Source organism: Strix uralensis, chromosome 14, assembly GCF_047716275.1.
Source record: "Strix uralensis isolate ZFMK-TIS-50842 chromosome 14, bStrUra1, whole genome shotgun sequence".
Classification (NCBI taxonomy): Eukaryota; Metazoa; Chordata; class Aves; order Strigiformes; family Strigidae; genus Strix; species Strix uralensis.
The window spans coordinates 2,554,799-2,568,727 of record NC_133985.1 but is presented as its reverse complement, the minus strand read 5'-3'; the positions used below and the strand labels follow the sequence as shown (position 1 = coordinate 2,568,727).

The window sequence follows — 13,929 nt, the reverse complement described above, 5'->3', positions numbered from 1 at the left end:
AGCCTCCACTGTCCCTTTCCCCTAGTCGAGACACTGGAGGTGTCTCTTGGCATACCCCAGAGTCTTCTACCACCTTTGTGTAGGCCAGGATTTACTCAGGACTAGGCACAGCACCCAGAACTAGTCAAAAATGCCATATACAGGCTCCTGAGCAAGGCTGGCTGCCAGAATCCTCTGCTGCTGACATGTCCAGTCCAATACCTAGCATGGTGCATGGACAAAAATGGGTCTAGCGGGACATCAGTTGTCCTACTCACTGGTGAATACTTCTCTGGGACAGTTCAGCAAGGAAGGTATCTCTCCAGGAACACAGACAGGGTGTGGAAGAGATGGTCTCCACAACCCAGACATGTCTTCCATGAGAGACACAGCTAATACCATGTTCTTGTTTCAGACACTATATAACTCCATCAAGAATGAGAAGCTGGAGTGGGCCATGTAAGTATATGTTAAGCATTTCAGAGATAATGTGTCTTTCAAAGTAGCTGACAAGTCTTGAGTCATGTTTTTAGCCCCAGAAGCTCCCAGAACATTTCCTGCAAAGTCCTTAAGCACTGAAGTCCCTACTGTAGGCAAGCTGGGTTTATTTATGGCTTAGAGACAAAATCAGACAGGGAGGTTGGTGGCAGTCTGTGGACACAGGGTCCACAGGCATGATCTAAAGGAAGAGAATTGCCTCTTTGTTTACTATTGCATCTATAAAATGCTGGTCCCTATCCAGGTGCTTCAGATGTCTTTGCACAAGGAGCTCAAGATCTGGGGTTATTCTGGTCACTGAGACTTTTCATTTCTTCCATGTAGTTTCTTCTGGAAATAGTATAAGAATCACTCAGGCAGGAAGGGACCTTGTCCAGCTTCCTCTTCAAAGTATGGTCAACACTGAATTCAGACCAGGATGCTCAGGGCTTTGTTCAATTTGATCCTGAAAACCTCCAAGGATAGAGAACCCACAGCCCCTCTGGATCCATGAACCAATGCTTAATTATTCTGAGAGTGAAACTTTTTTCTTATCCATTTGAAACCGCTGTTGTTTTGACTTAGGTCTCTTGTCCTCCTACCATGCACCATAGTGAAGAGCCTGGCTTTGTCCCCTTGATAACCTCTTTGCACATATTGGAAGGCTGCCATGAGGTCCCCCAAAGCCATCTCTTCTCTATGTTGAAAAGTCCAGTTCCCTTAGTCACTTCTCACATTGCAAGTGCTTCAGCCCTCAGGCATCTTGGTGGCCTCTGCTGAACTCTCTCCACCTTGTTAATGCTTTTTCCTGTACTGGGGGCCCAATATAGTTTGATATCAAGACATGATGTAATGACTGAGGAGTAGAGGAGGGTGATCATTTCTGTTAGTCTCCTCACTGTGCCACTGTTACACCTCCCAGAATGCTCTTGGCCTCTGTTTCTGCCAGGACACACTGGCTGGGTCCTGTTCATCCTGATGGTCACCAGGACCGCCAGGGCCCCCTGCCCAGAGCACAGGCCAGGACCCTCAGTGAGGGGTGTGCTGTGCTCTCCCACCCCAACACCTCCCCACTGCTGTCCTAGGTAAGCCCATGACAGACCTGGGGCCTGAAGATAACATGGTGGACATCCCTCCCCTCCCCTCCCCTCCCCTCCCCTCCCCTCCCCTCCCCTCCCCTCCCCTCCCCTCCCCTCCCCTCCCCTCCCCTCCCCTCCCCTCCCCTCTCCTCTCCTCTCCTCTCCTCTCCTCTCCTCTCCTCTCCTCTCCTCTCCTCTCCTCTCCTCTCCTCTCCTCTCCTCTCCTCTCCTCTCCTCTCCTCTCCTCTCCTCTCCTCTCCTCTCCTCTCCTCTCCTCTCCTCTCCTCTCCTCTCCTCTCCAGGAGCCTCCATCGCCAGCTCATGCCCCCATGGCAGCAGTGCTCGCTGTGGGTGGTGTCTCCTTCGGAGGGACACAGCCAGCTGGTGGCCCTGGCAGGGCAGTGGTCTCTTAGCGGGTCACGTAGCATCGATTTCACTTTAAAAATAATTTTGCGTGGCATCTGTGTGAGAGGAAAGCCGCAATGCCAGCTCTGCAACAGAGGCCGGGTTGGTGGGTGGACTCAGTCGCGAGAGGGAGCTCTGTAGCTCCGCAGAAGGTGCCGGTGGGACAGTTTATGTAAGAGGAGATGCACTCCAGCAGAAGTGCTCACTGGATGTGGGCAGTGGTTACACAACACCCGCCAGCAAACGCTCCCTGGCTCAGGAACATCCGAGCGGTGTCAGCCCCCCGGGATCCTCCTGCAGCGGTGCAGGTCCTGTCGGCAGCATCTAGTTCCCCTCCTGCCCTCCTCCACCCACCCTTGCACCCCCTCGTTTACCCCACACCGGCCTGGGACCTGCCTCGCTGCAGGGTGTCCTGCTTGGCTGCAGATGGACAGTCTGCGTCAGGAGAGGCTCCTCAACTCTGCTGGGGGACAGATGCTCCCTGACGTGGGGTACCTGGTTTTCTTTCAGAGACGTGGCGCTGAGTCATAACCGTGCACAGGCAAGACCCTCTTCTCCCTGCTTGCCTCTGCCTTCTGTCCTTGTCCATCCCAGGGAATGAAGTGCCCTTGCTCACAAAGCTCAGTCGTACAGGCAGGTATACCGCCATCATCCCAGCAGCAAGCCGGAGTTCAGAGGGCGTCCATCTGATGCAGCTCAGAGAACTGTGACCCACTAACTCCCCACGCAACCGTAGTGTCTGGGCTCTGCCTAAGCCCCAGGACTCCTGTGGGTGCTGAGGGCTGAGAAATCATCCTCTTTCAAGAGGTGTCTGATGCTTTGGCAACCTACTTGCTGCAGGTGGGGAAGTGTGGTATTTCACTGCTCACATCACAGCTAGTGGATTCATCCCTGGGACACTCCTCAGCTCAGGTTTGGTCCCAATCTACTCTGCAATCTAAGGTGACCACTCATGCTATTTAGACGCTGACATGTATCACACAGGGCAGAAATTCCCTGTTTGCTCTCCTTCCTTAATGTCCCAGGGACGCTGGGAAATATTACTTCCCATACAAGTTCTAGTCCAGAGTAGGTTTTACTCCAAACAGGAAGAGGTAGGCTTGGAGTCAGTGGAGTGGAGTCAGTGGACACTTCCCTAAGCTGCTCAGCTCCTGCTGTCCAGGGTCCAGGACCAGGAGATCTGTGAGAAGTAGGTTTTATGGAAATGACCAACATTTCTTGCTCTCTGCTGGCCCGCCCTGAGGACACCAATGGGGAGCTGATTCCAGGGTTTGTGTTTTTTTGATCAAGTGGCCTATCTCCCTAATGTCTGAAGAGCTTTTGTTCCTCAGAGATGCAGAGGACATTCCTGAAGCTCCTTCAATATCTAGGAGACCCCAGGGGTTGCCTCTCAGAGGTTGAGAAATCCCAGTGATTCCTGGTCTTCAGCAAAAGACCTTATGCTCTGATTTTAGGGCACAGAATTGGAGACTCTCCCTGTGAAAAGCTTGTATGCCTCAGCAAGGGTGTGTCTGCAGTTTTCTGGTGTTCAGACAAGCACTCATTCCCTTACCTGGTTTGAGTAACTTCACAGTGGGACCACTGGGACAGTTACCTGCCACCCACACTTCTCCCAGCTATGTCCAGATCACCACCATTGGCACACTCTGTGTGTTACAGTCCCTCCATCTCTCTTTCATTTTCTTTCTCTGACCAGTCTTGTAATAACTAACTCTCTTTAAAACCAAAGCAAATAGGACACACTGTGACCCAACCCATGTGTCCTTCACTCAATCTCTTCTCTAACTTTGTTTCCAAGTGATGAGGACGAGTTGAGGAAATCACTCTCGGAGCTGGTAGATGACAAATTCGGAGCCAGTGCGAAGAAAGTGACAAGGATTGTTGACAGCAGCAACCCCTTCCTGGACATCCCCCAAGCGCTGAATGCAGTCACCTACAAGCACGGTGTCCTCACGCGTAAAACCCATGCAGACATGGATGGGAAGAGAAGTACGTGTTAACGGGACAGGAGATGTGCCCCAGGCAGTACCAGAGCCTTGCCCTAGCCTTCTCCCTGGCTCTCCTGCTGAAGGCATTTCCTCATGGCATCCCAGGGAACACAAGAGAGATCCCTGGATCCATGAGTGTCAGGGGACAGGGAAAGGAGGGCGTTTTGAGGCATTTGTAGACATGAATGTTTTCAGAGGCTCTCAGTCTTCCCTTCTCACTGCCAAAGGAACCTAACAGTGCCTGTCCCACACAGACAGATCTGATCTTCCATCCTGTTCATGGGCATGACCATGAATCACACGGTCTGAGCAGTGGGGTGAGGCTGGTTCCACAGCAGTTGTTGACCCCAGTCCTGACCTTGAGGACAGTCTGGTCTTGAAAGTTTTGTTCCTGTCCATATTCTGCCACGTGCTGGCAATAGCTGCCATGTGCTGGCTGGGCAACAGGATGCCATAGCTCTGCTGTCAGCATATGGGATTACAGGAAAGGTAATGGAGAATATATTTGGGAACTGTTAATGAGCAGAGATTAAAGAAACTTTGGATAACCCCTTTTGCTAATTGATATGATTGGCCCAGTCACTGCAGCCAATTAAAAGTCTTGAGTAGAGATTACCACCAAAGGCCTCCCTTGCTTCCAGCACTTTCCTAATAGCCTATGCCTGGAGGATCAGCTGTTTTGTGGTGATGTAGATGGCTCCCCTCACCGCCCACCCTCTTCAGCTTCCAGCAAGCTCTCTGTCCCCAAGTCCATCAAGATGGCTGGTGGTAATGCTCCCTCCTCAGTGGAACAGAGCTGCTTTATCCAGGGTATATCTGCCTAACTCATCTGAAGCAGAGGAGCTCAAGGAATGCCTCTGCTCCTCAAGCATTTAGTCCAAGGAACATGAACCTGGGTTTGGAGGAGCAGAGAATTCCTGCATGTGTCCACTGGTACCCCTATACCAGCTCATCTCTGGTTTTGACCTGCTTGTGTTCCTGCTGGGAGGCTACATATCCCATCCCATGTCTCTCAAACACATGTCTCTACAGACAAGCCATTCATAAGCAATAGCTTGGAGGTGTATGAGGTCTGGGCATTAGTGCATGCCTGTGGTGGGTCAGGAGAAGGGTTGGTTTTGCCAGAAATGTGAAGGTCAAGCAGCACTGGCAGAAGCAGGCATGTATAATTAAATGTTCTTCCTTTTTTAGCTCCCAGAGGAAGAAGAGGTTGGAAGAAATTTTATGCTGTGCTTAAAGGGACCGTGCTATATTTACAAAAGGTAACCATGGTGGACTATCCCATTTGCTGTTTCATGCTGTCTCCAAAACAGTCATGCTGTCCTAAGCAGGAGAACAACAGATGCAGGTAGAGGTGAATCCATGTCCTAGTGCATGCATGGACATTTATAGAGCTCCTCCAGAGAGCAGTGTACAGAACTGGAGGATGCCGTCATCTTTGGTGGTGGTGTTCATGCTAAGGGCACTATTCACAGCCTCAAAAGAGGGGCATACAGGAAGAAGTATGAAAGAGGGAACATTGAGGCAAGGTTTCTGCAGAAGTGTCCCAGCAAGTAAGAGCTGTTGAGGAGGATGAATGAACAGATGATATAGAATAGGTGAAATAGGGTGCTGGTAAGACATGCAATACGAAGCTGAAAAGGCGAAGCATAAGACCACTCTTATCCTGCCTATTGTTTTATTTGCTGGCAGAGATCTGATTATGAGCAGCTTCACTGAGTCTGGTATGGACCGTGCTTAAAGTTTATCTTCTTCAGGAGCTATCTGAGCTGGGTCCTTCCATGGGCTGCCAAGTGACACTTTCTGCCTCTTTCATCTCTGTTTGTTCTGTGACCACCTCTACTCATCACAGGTATAAGTCCCAGGTCCTCATGGGAGGCAAAGTCACCATGGAAGAGCTTCCCTGCATTCAGCACTCTGCCTTTCAAGACACTTGGATGCTGGGAGGATTTCCATGGATAATCTTTTCTGTGGGAAGATCCAAAGGAGCCTGGATAGGGGTTCACTTGAATGTCAGCGTGAGCCAGCCAGGGATGCCAAATGTTTGTTCATCACACAACAGCATAACCCACTGAACTAGGTCTGAACTACCTTAGTAGCGCATGTTGTGCACTAACCCATTGAACTCACCTTGCTGGAACAGCACTCCCTGTGGGTAGATGTTCCTATGTATTGCAGTATTATCTCCAAAGCAATGAGAATAAACAAACATTGGATTATATAAGAAAGGTAGAAAGATCCTCAGGGCAGCACAGAATTGTGACTCAGAGCTCGTATCACACCCTAATGATTCTCATGTTTTGCCAGATTCTATGGCACGTATCACAAAGCCAACAGAATCTGGCAGCAGCCGATCGTAATTTACACTATGGGTTGCTCTTAGCCAAGTGGTATTTTTACAGCCTTGCCACTCTCTCCTGCAGCTGAGGGAAGCTACAGCGTACAGGAGAGCCAGATCTTCCACAGCCCTCTAAGTCAGTGGCACTCTTTTTACATCTCAGTCTCTTGACTCGTTACAAGTCTCCTCATGGAGTCCACCGAAGCAGTCCTCATGCTGACCATGGATGATGCATGAGGATTTAACTTGTACAGAGCTACCATCAACATTTAATTTTATGACAGTTTTTCTATGGAAAAAAAAGCACAATTTCATCAAAATCACAGGAACCATTTGGATCTAAATTCATTTTTCACCAAGGGCTTCTAGGGCATGTATCTTGGGATGAGTCTGTTGAGGGGGTACATATTTGGAATGAAATACACTTTCAGGACAGAATTTTCTTCCCATGCTGGACCAAAATCGAGTTTACTGAAGATTTTCTTGACTGCTTGAACATCACTAGAAGGAGCTGTGAAGCCAACAATGAGTGTCATTGCTGTTGATGGGGCAGAGGCGTTGGGTTTTCTTTGCTATACAAGGCTAGCAGCAGTAACCTTCAGACTGTTTTATTAACGTAGTTCTTTATGTTAGTACTAGATGTTTGGAATTTAAAAAGAGGGTGAGGATGAAATTGAGGTGGCAGTTGGAAGACCAATGTTCTTATCTAGATGACCTTCAGGAACAAATGGTTAAGAGACTGAGGACTTCCTTTATGGACAAGGACTGAGGAAGCAAAACATCTAAGATTTGGCTAGGTTATGAAAGTGTCTGGTAAATAACAGCCATGACTGATGTGTAATTAGCAGGAGGGACTGGAATTGCCAAGGGTGCCCCAAGAAAGTGACATTTGGAACAACATCAAAAATTAACCTGAGGAACATTTGGGCAAAGGATTTGGGCAAAGTGGTGTTTTTTATTCATGAGCTGCTGCCAGACTGTATATGGTCCTCTTCAGAGGATTCCTTGGGCTGGGCTTGGCTGTAGACAGTGTCTATCAGGCTTGCAGGGACAGGACATGAGGATGACACTGTGAAGACAAAGTCCCTGCCCTGCCAATTCCAAACATTCCCAGCACCAAAACAGAGAGTGGATAAACATCCATCTGCTCTGTCAATTCTTAGTGCAATTTCTTGCCTGTGGGGTGGTTTGAAGAACAAGACCATTGCACAATACAGGAAGAAAATGATGTGCCAGCCTCAGCAGAAGATGCTTGCAGATAAACATAAGGTAGAACCTCATTTGAGCACAAATCACTAGGAAAAGATTTTCTGATGTGAAGACAGAGGAGAAAGTACCTGCTTCCAGACCCACCTGAGCCCACGGAGCAGAGGTTTAGCCTGTTCCAGTTTTTTGCTCAGACCAAACCAAAGATCTAGGCTTTAATAGGAAATTCACAGAAGTTTAATAGGAAACTCTACTCAATTTGGTTTTAGGGAGCAAGCTGAGTAGAAATAAGAGTGAGAGAGAGGGAAGGAGGCAGGGAAGGAGGGCCTGGGGAGATAGATGTATAGAAGGGAGGAATGGCAAGATACAGAGAAAGGTGGACATTAGATAGGCAGAAGAGTGTGTGAGTGGATGGACGGGTAGAAGTCAGTCTGAAGCAATTTAGGCAGCAGCCATAAACCTGTTGATGTAAAGATGTCACATGTCATTGACTTGCCAGTGTTAATTGCTGGATTAGCATGTTCTAGCATAGTCTGTTGAAGCAATTGCCTGATCCCCTAAAGGAATGCAGCAGTCTTGAGGATGAAATGCAGGCTTGGGAGCAGGGTGCACCTCTCCTGTGCTCTAATCTGCACTGGGCAGTGACGCACTCCATGGCCTTTGGCAACTTACTTCACCTCTGTGAAATGGGGATAATAACCCTTAATCACCACACATAGAGGGGTGTTGAGAGGAATGATGGAGAGCTATAAAGCATGAGGTGCTTTTATACAGAAGTACTGGAAGGGGTGGAGGTCTTCCTTCAGGGTCTGCCCTTGCAGCCCCCAACCATGAAGGAGTTCCCAGCGCAGCCCTGAGCCGTGGATGCTGACCTATGCAGGCAGGCCATTGCCATGGCAGTGCTGCTTGGAGCACCAAGTTCATGACCAGACTAAAAAGGGTGCGGTGGTTAGTATTCCTCATTAAATGGTTTGTTTAGATTGCTAGATGTGAGCTGAAGAAAAGGAAAAAGGAAAACCCACTCACAAGCCAGAGCACGAGAAATCTCTGTGGCTCCATGTCCGTATTCACATCACTGCTGATGGATGGTGCTGAGTCCAGAGGAGAGGGCAGCAAGACCAATGCACTGGGCTCTCTGGCCCCATACAGATGCCCTACAAAGGCAGGCACAAGAGACAGATGCCTTTTCTTGACAAAACAAGCTTTGAGCTGGGGAGTTCATATTAATTGTGAATCTCCCACCACTTGCTTGCAGGGGTGGGCAGCAGGGAAGAGCTGGCATCAGAAGAGTGAACCAAAGACACCATAGAGCTATGCCATGGCAGAAGCTAAGCCCAGGCAAGGGGGTGTTTGTGCATGTTTAAGCAGAGCCTTTGTGCAGACAGGTGAGGCACATGAACGGGGAGTCTGTCTACTCCATCAACATTAAAAGCTGAAAGTGAATTAAATTAATTTAGAACAATTCTGAAACAAAGTGTCCACACCCAGGCTCAATTCCTGCAGAAGGTATTCCCAAAACAGACCCTGAAAACCCCTGACTTCCCCTGGGGAAGCAAGGGAAAAATAAACGTGTCACCATTCAAGGACTGGGGCCTAAGTTTAACTGGAACAGTGTGGCACAGCATACCTTTCCCATTTCCCAGTGACAAGTACCTGTGTGAACAGTGCAAGACACATAAGACAAAAATTCAACAGCCCTGAAATACCAAATTATCCCCTTTGCCAGGAAATTTATGGCGGGGCAGGATAACACCATGAAAAATTTGAGAGCAAGGTTAGTGGTACTATAGTGTGGACAAAACATTACCTGAAGTTCCTTCAAATATGATACTGCTTGTGGTTTAGGATAAATCAGTTTCTTTGAGATTTAAACCAGAATTCCTTCACTGAAACCATCTGTTACTAGTATGTTTTTGGACACATCTCTTCCTCAGCAGCAGTTTATGCACACACTTAAATTTACATCAATGCTCAGAAAGAAATAAGGCAAAATGTAGATGAGCTGCTGGAGGCTTCGGAGCAGAGCTGACATGCTTTGCTGAAGGGCAATGGGATTATTCCCCAGGGGAAGGCTACACTACGGTGTAAGTGCTGGGACTGTGATGGCTCCAGCCGTGTGTGCATCATACAGCCTTGGAGCTGTTTGCGGAGGGTGCCTGTTCAAGAGGGCACAGAGGTCTCCCAGCACTGGCAGCCATGCAGGTCATCATGACTACCACAGCACAGGCATTGAGATGATCATCCTGGCAGAGCCAGCCCGTGCAGATGTGAGCCTCCAACACCATCCACTCCTGCAAACGCAGATAGTTTTCCACCAGCAGGGAGGCAACGAGCAGGTAGAGACAACCTGCTTGATTCAACCTTACACTGATTTACTGGGCCCGGTGTTAGAAAAAGAAGATTTGGCTTTTCTTACACCTACATTGATGCCTGTAAGTCTGAAATCAGTAGAGGCAATACATGATGATACCATTTGAGGTGAAGATCTGCATTAGTCAAACTGGTTTGTAGCTGTGGCAGTTTGTCCTGGTCACATGCCATTAAGCCTAGCTATTTGCACTGTACTTTCAGAAAGCTTATCTTGAAATAAGAGATCATGGGCATCACAGTCAGATTTATTCAGATCCAAAGAGCTTCAGCGTTGGAAAAACATCCAGAATGGGAAGTCCCTCTACAGTATATGAGGCCTGAGCAGCAATGTCTTCCTCAAGCAACTATTTCTCTCCAAGTGGGGTAACATATTAGGTCCTCATAAGGCAAAGCATTTGTTTGTTTCTTAAAAGGCTAATAGCCCATTCCTCTGGCTACTGAAATCCCCACTGTGGAAAGGTCGTCTATACTGCTCCACAGCACAGTGCATTGAATGTCACCCTGAACAGTGAGCCTGCAGCACCCACCCCTTCCTCTGCTGGAAAGCTAGGCCTTTGCTTTGGGGTTCACCCTTAAGAAGGCAGTTGTGTGAGCCAGGAGCCCATGCCAGACATTTCTGGGCTCTGGGCCCCATGGCATTTATTTGCACAAGGTAAAGTATCACATGCCAGGGAACACAGTATGGCAACTACTCTTCTAGATGGGGTGATTGCTTCAAAAGAGGGGGGAAGGAAAGGTTTCAGAAGCTTATGTCCAGTCAGGAGCACGGGTCTGGTTGAGCCACATCCGTGGCTGGGGAGTGCTGGTCCCTGATGCTCTGAAAAGCAACAGAGTGGAGACCTTTCTGACCCTACACCAGAGAACAGCCTTACTGACCAGGGTGAGCAACCAGGAGACTGCAGCATGGCTTTTCCATGAATGGCTGGATTTGTACCACCAGGACACAAGGAAAAAAACATCTTTTTGCAAATCTGCAGAACAGACCAAGCTCTAGCTTGAAAGCTAAGGAAGGGCTGGGACACCACCATTGGGCAGAGCCGCCCCTGTGCTGACAGCCAAGGACAGTCAAGGAAAGCAAAACATAAGAGTGAATTAGTCCTGTAGATTTGCACTGTCATCAGCAGGGCAAGGCAGGCCCTTCCAGGGTCACTCTGTCCAGACATGGCCTCTAACATGATCAGGGGGTGATGGGGTGGTGGTTTGTTTTAGCCAGGGCCAGGTTTTCTTACATCCACCTATCCATACGTGCATGCATCCATCCATCTGTCCATCCTTCCATCCCACCAGCTGCCCAGACCAGCTGTTGAGCTGGCAAGGGTGCAGAGTGGGAGGGAGGGTATTGATTTAAGTGGGTGAGAGCTCAGTCACTGGGAAAGCAAAGGGTAAACACAGGTTTGATCGAACTCCTTTTTTCTGTGAAAATTGCTGTGCCAAGATCATCTTTTCAGAACCCCATGTTTGGTATTTTCTATCTGTTTATAAAATATATACATATATAGTCATTGCTACATTCCCTACTTGTGTGAAATTGTCCTTCAGTCGAGAAAGTAAAACACAAATACAGGGAATGCTGCTGCAATTTGCAAGTGCCAGTCTAATGAATTAGATGGGAGACCATGCCAAAGGGACACGCGTCCTAAAGAGACCAAGCATGGTTCAGGTGGGCCATGCTCAGTCTGGCAACTTCCCAGCAAGCCCAACATGTGCACAGAGGTGTGCTGGCTGCAGGAATTCTGCTGTTCCAGGGCTGCCCAAGATGGTGCAGAACCTGAGCCCAGATCCTCCGCCACACAAAGCTGCAGCACCAGGGCAGACGCTGCCAATGACTGGGAGTTGCATTCCAGCTTAAGCTCTGCACTGTGGGTGAAGATCTGCAGAAACCTGGCCCTGTTTTATGCCTTCCCCCAAAGCCTCAGGCATGTGCCGTGTTAGAGATAACTATTGATAATTACGTTTAAAACTTTCATCTCCTTCTTCACATCTACCCAGTGAACTTAATGATGGAAGAAGTTGCCAGATGTTAATTATTATCATTATCAGCTCCTAGCATTTACTGCACAAAGCAGAGCTTTTCTTGGTCTCGGTACTTTGTGATTATAGCACAGAGGGAAAGGCATGTTCATTAAAGTAGCCTGCAAATGTTAGTGTTGTCGTTATCCAATTAACGTTCCTCTTCACAGGATGAATATAAACCTGACAAAGACCTCTCTGAAGTGGATCTGAAAAATGCCATCCGTGTGCACCATGCCTTAGCCACAAAAGCCTCTGACTACAGCAAGAAGTCCAACGTGCTCAAGCTGAAGACAGCTGACTGGAGAGTATTCCTCTTCCAGGCCCCGTAAGTACCCACTCTTCCTGCAGAGTCTGGACTAGCAGCCGGACCACCAGCCACTGCCAGACTTCCTCCAACCTGGCCAGATCAACACATGCATTAGGGGACATACTGTGGGGGAGGAAGGTGCTGAGCAGGAGGTCTGTAGGTCTGTGCAAAGGACTTGGTCATGGAGTAACAGTTTCTACCTGTCACTCTTGGTACCTGGGTGTCAGTCCTGGAGGTCCTTTCTCATCTGTCACCAAGGTGGGCTGAGCAGGATGGGCTGGGAGGTAACGGGCTGAGTAAAGGGCTGTCCTTACTAACTTCTTTTGTCAGTCTGTGGAAGAGAGAAAATCTACATGGTGCATTGAACTAAGGAGCTGATGGTTCCCCTTGTTAGCTTTTGATGGGGAAACTGTCTAAAGCTCATTAAAGAAGTCTCCCCAGACAGGCTATATCTTCTTTGTTCCTTAGTCCATTGCAGATGAAAGTTGCCCTGCTAATAAGTGTGATTGTCATTTGTCTGATGTTTTTCTTGTCTCCTGCTGAGATAGGTGACATTGTCTGTAAATTGGGCTGGGGTGCTAATGTGAAGCTAAAGCTTGACATCTGAATTTGTGCAGTGAAAACACAGCTGAAGGCTGGGGGAAGCAGTGTGTGAACAGATCTGATGAGCGACCCTGGGCAGTGTCCCATGAATGACAGAAATGAGGGGTCCACCCTGCTCTGTGCGACCTCTGTTATGTGGCTCCCACTCTCCGAAGAGCAGGCTACCATTGGCCCTTGCCACCATGCTACGTCTCCCCAGCTCCTTGGGGAATGCAGTCAGAGCTGATGAGGAAGGCAGGATTGCCAGGAATTCAAGAGGCAGACAACAGCCCTGAAATCATTAGGGCACTGTAGAGGAGACACTTAGCCAGTGTTTTCCTGTGTTCACAATCCAGGCTGGCACAGAAATGGCATCAAAGCAAGGCCACTGATGGCCCTCCTGAGAGTGGGTGGCTCCAGGACTGTTCTGAGCTGGCTTGTCCTGGGTCAGGAGCATTTACAGACACCCCCTCTCTTCTCCCTCTTCTATAACAGAAGTAAGGAAGAAATGCTCTCCTGGATCCTGCGAATCAACCTTGTTGCTGCGATTTTCTCTGCCCCAGCATTCCCAGCTGCAATCTGCTCCATGAAGAAGTTCTGCCGCCCACTTCTGCCTTCGTCTATGACCAAGCTGTGCCAGGTAATGTGTGAGAGAAGGAGCGATGCAGGGTGCCCAGCACTCAGCCAGCCCTTCAGCACGCAGCTCAGGCTGAGCCCGTCCATAGCTCCCCCAGCTCCTGCCTGATAGACACATTCAGGTGCTCAGGGTGGGAGCAGGGGAGTGGAGTGAGCAACTTGGACAGACCATGGCAAATCCCACTGTCTGGGCAACGCTTCCTTTGTAATGGCTATAAAGCAACCCTATGCACACACACCTGCCTGTGCGGCTGTTGATTCTGCCTTGTTTATTGCTTTTTTGCCATCACATCCCAGCACTTTTCTGGTGCTACTGAGCCCAACAGCTGGCTACAGCCCTGGTTTATTTTATAACATGGCACTCAGAGGTGGCGCCCTGTTGTTTCTCAAGCTGAAAAGCCACAGATGAAGGGAGACTTTGAGTCCCACTCAGTGGGGAAGGTTTTCTGGAAGCAAGGGAGCGTGGTGCACCAGACCATGGCTGCCTAAGGCTCAGTTAACCAAGAGCAATGGGCAGCTGCCATCCAAAGAGTAGCTTTTGTTTGCACT

The 13,929-nt window shown here is 48.9% G+C and overlaps 1 protein-coding gene across 8 annotated transcripts in view; it reads left to right on the top strand.

Annotated features, from left to right (window-relative positions):
- The window catches only part of PSD2 (pleckstrin and Sec7 domain containing 2), an 87,461-nt gene that overhangs the window by 69,543 nt on the left and 3,989 nt on the right, over positions 1–13,929 (top strand). For all 8 annotated transcript variants that reach the window (XM_074883848.1, XM_074883847.1, XM_074883846.1 and 5 more), the window contains 5 exons: positions 395–438; positions 3,739–3,929; positions 5,120–5,190; positions 12,023–12,180; positions 13,240–13,384. In XM_074883848.1, the coding sequence (XP_074739949.1) occupies positions 395–438; positions 3,739–3,929; positions 5,120–5,190; positions 12,023–12,180; positions 13,240–13,384 (609 nt within the window). The remainder of the gene's footprint in view (positions 1–394; positions 439–3,738; positions 3,930–5,119; positions 5,191–12,022; positions 12,181–13,239; positions 13,385–13,929) is intronic.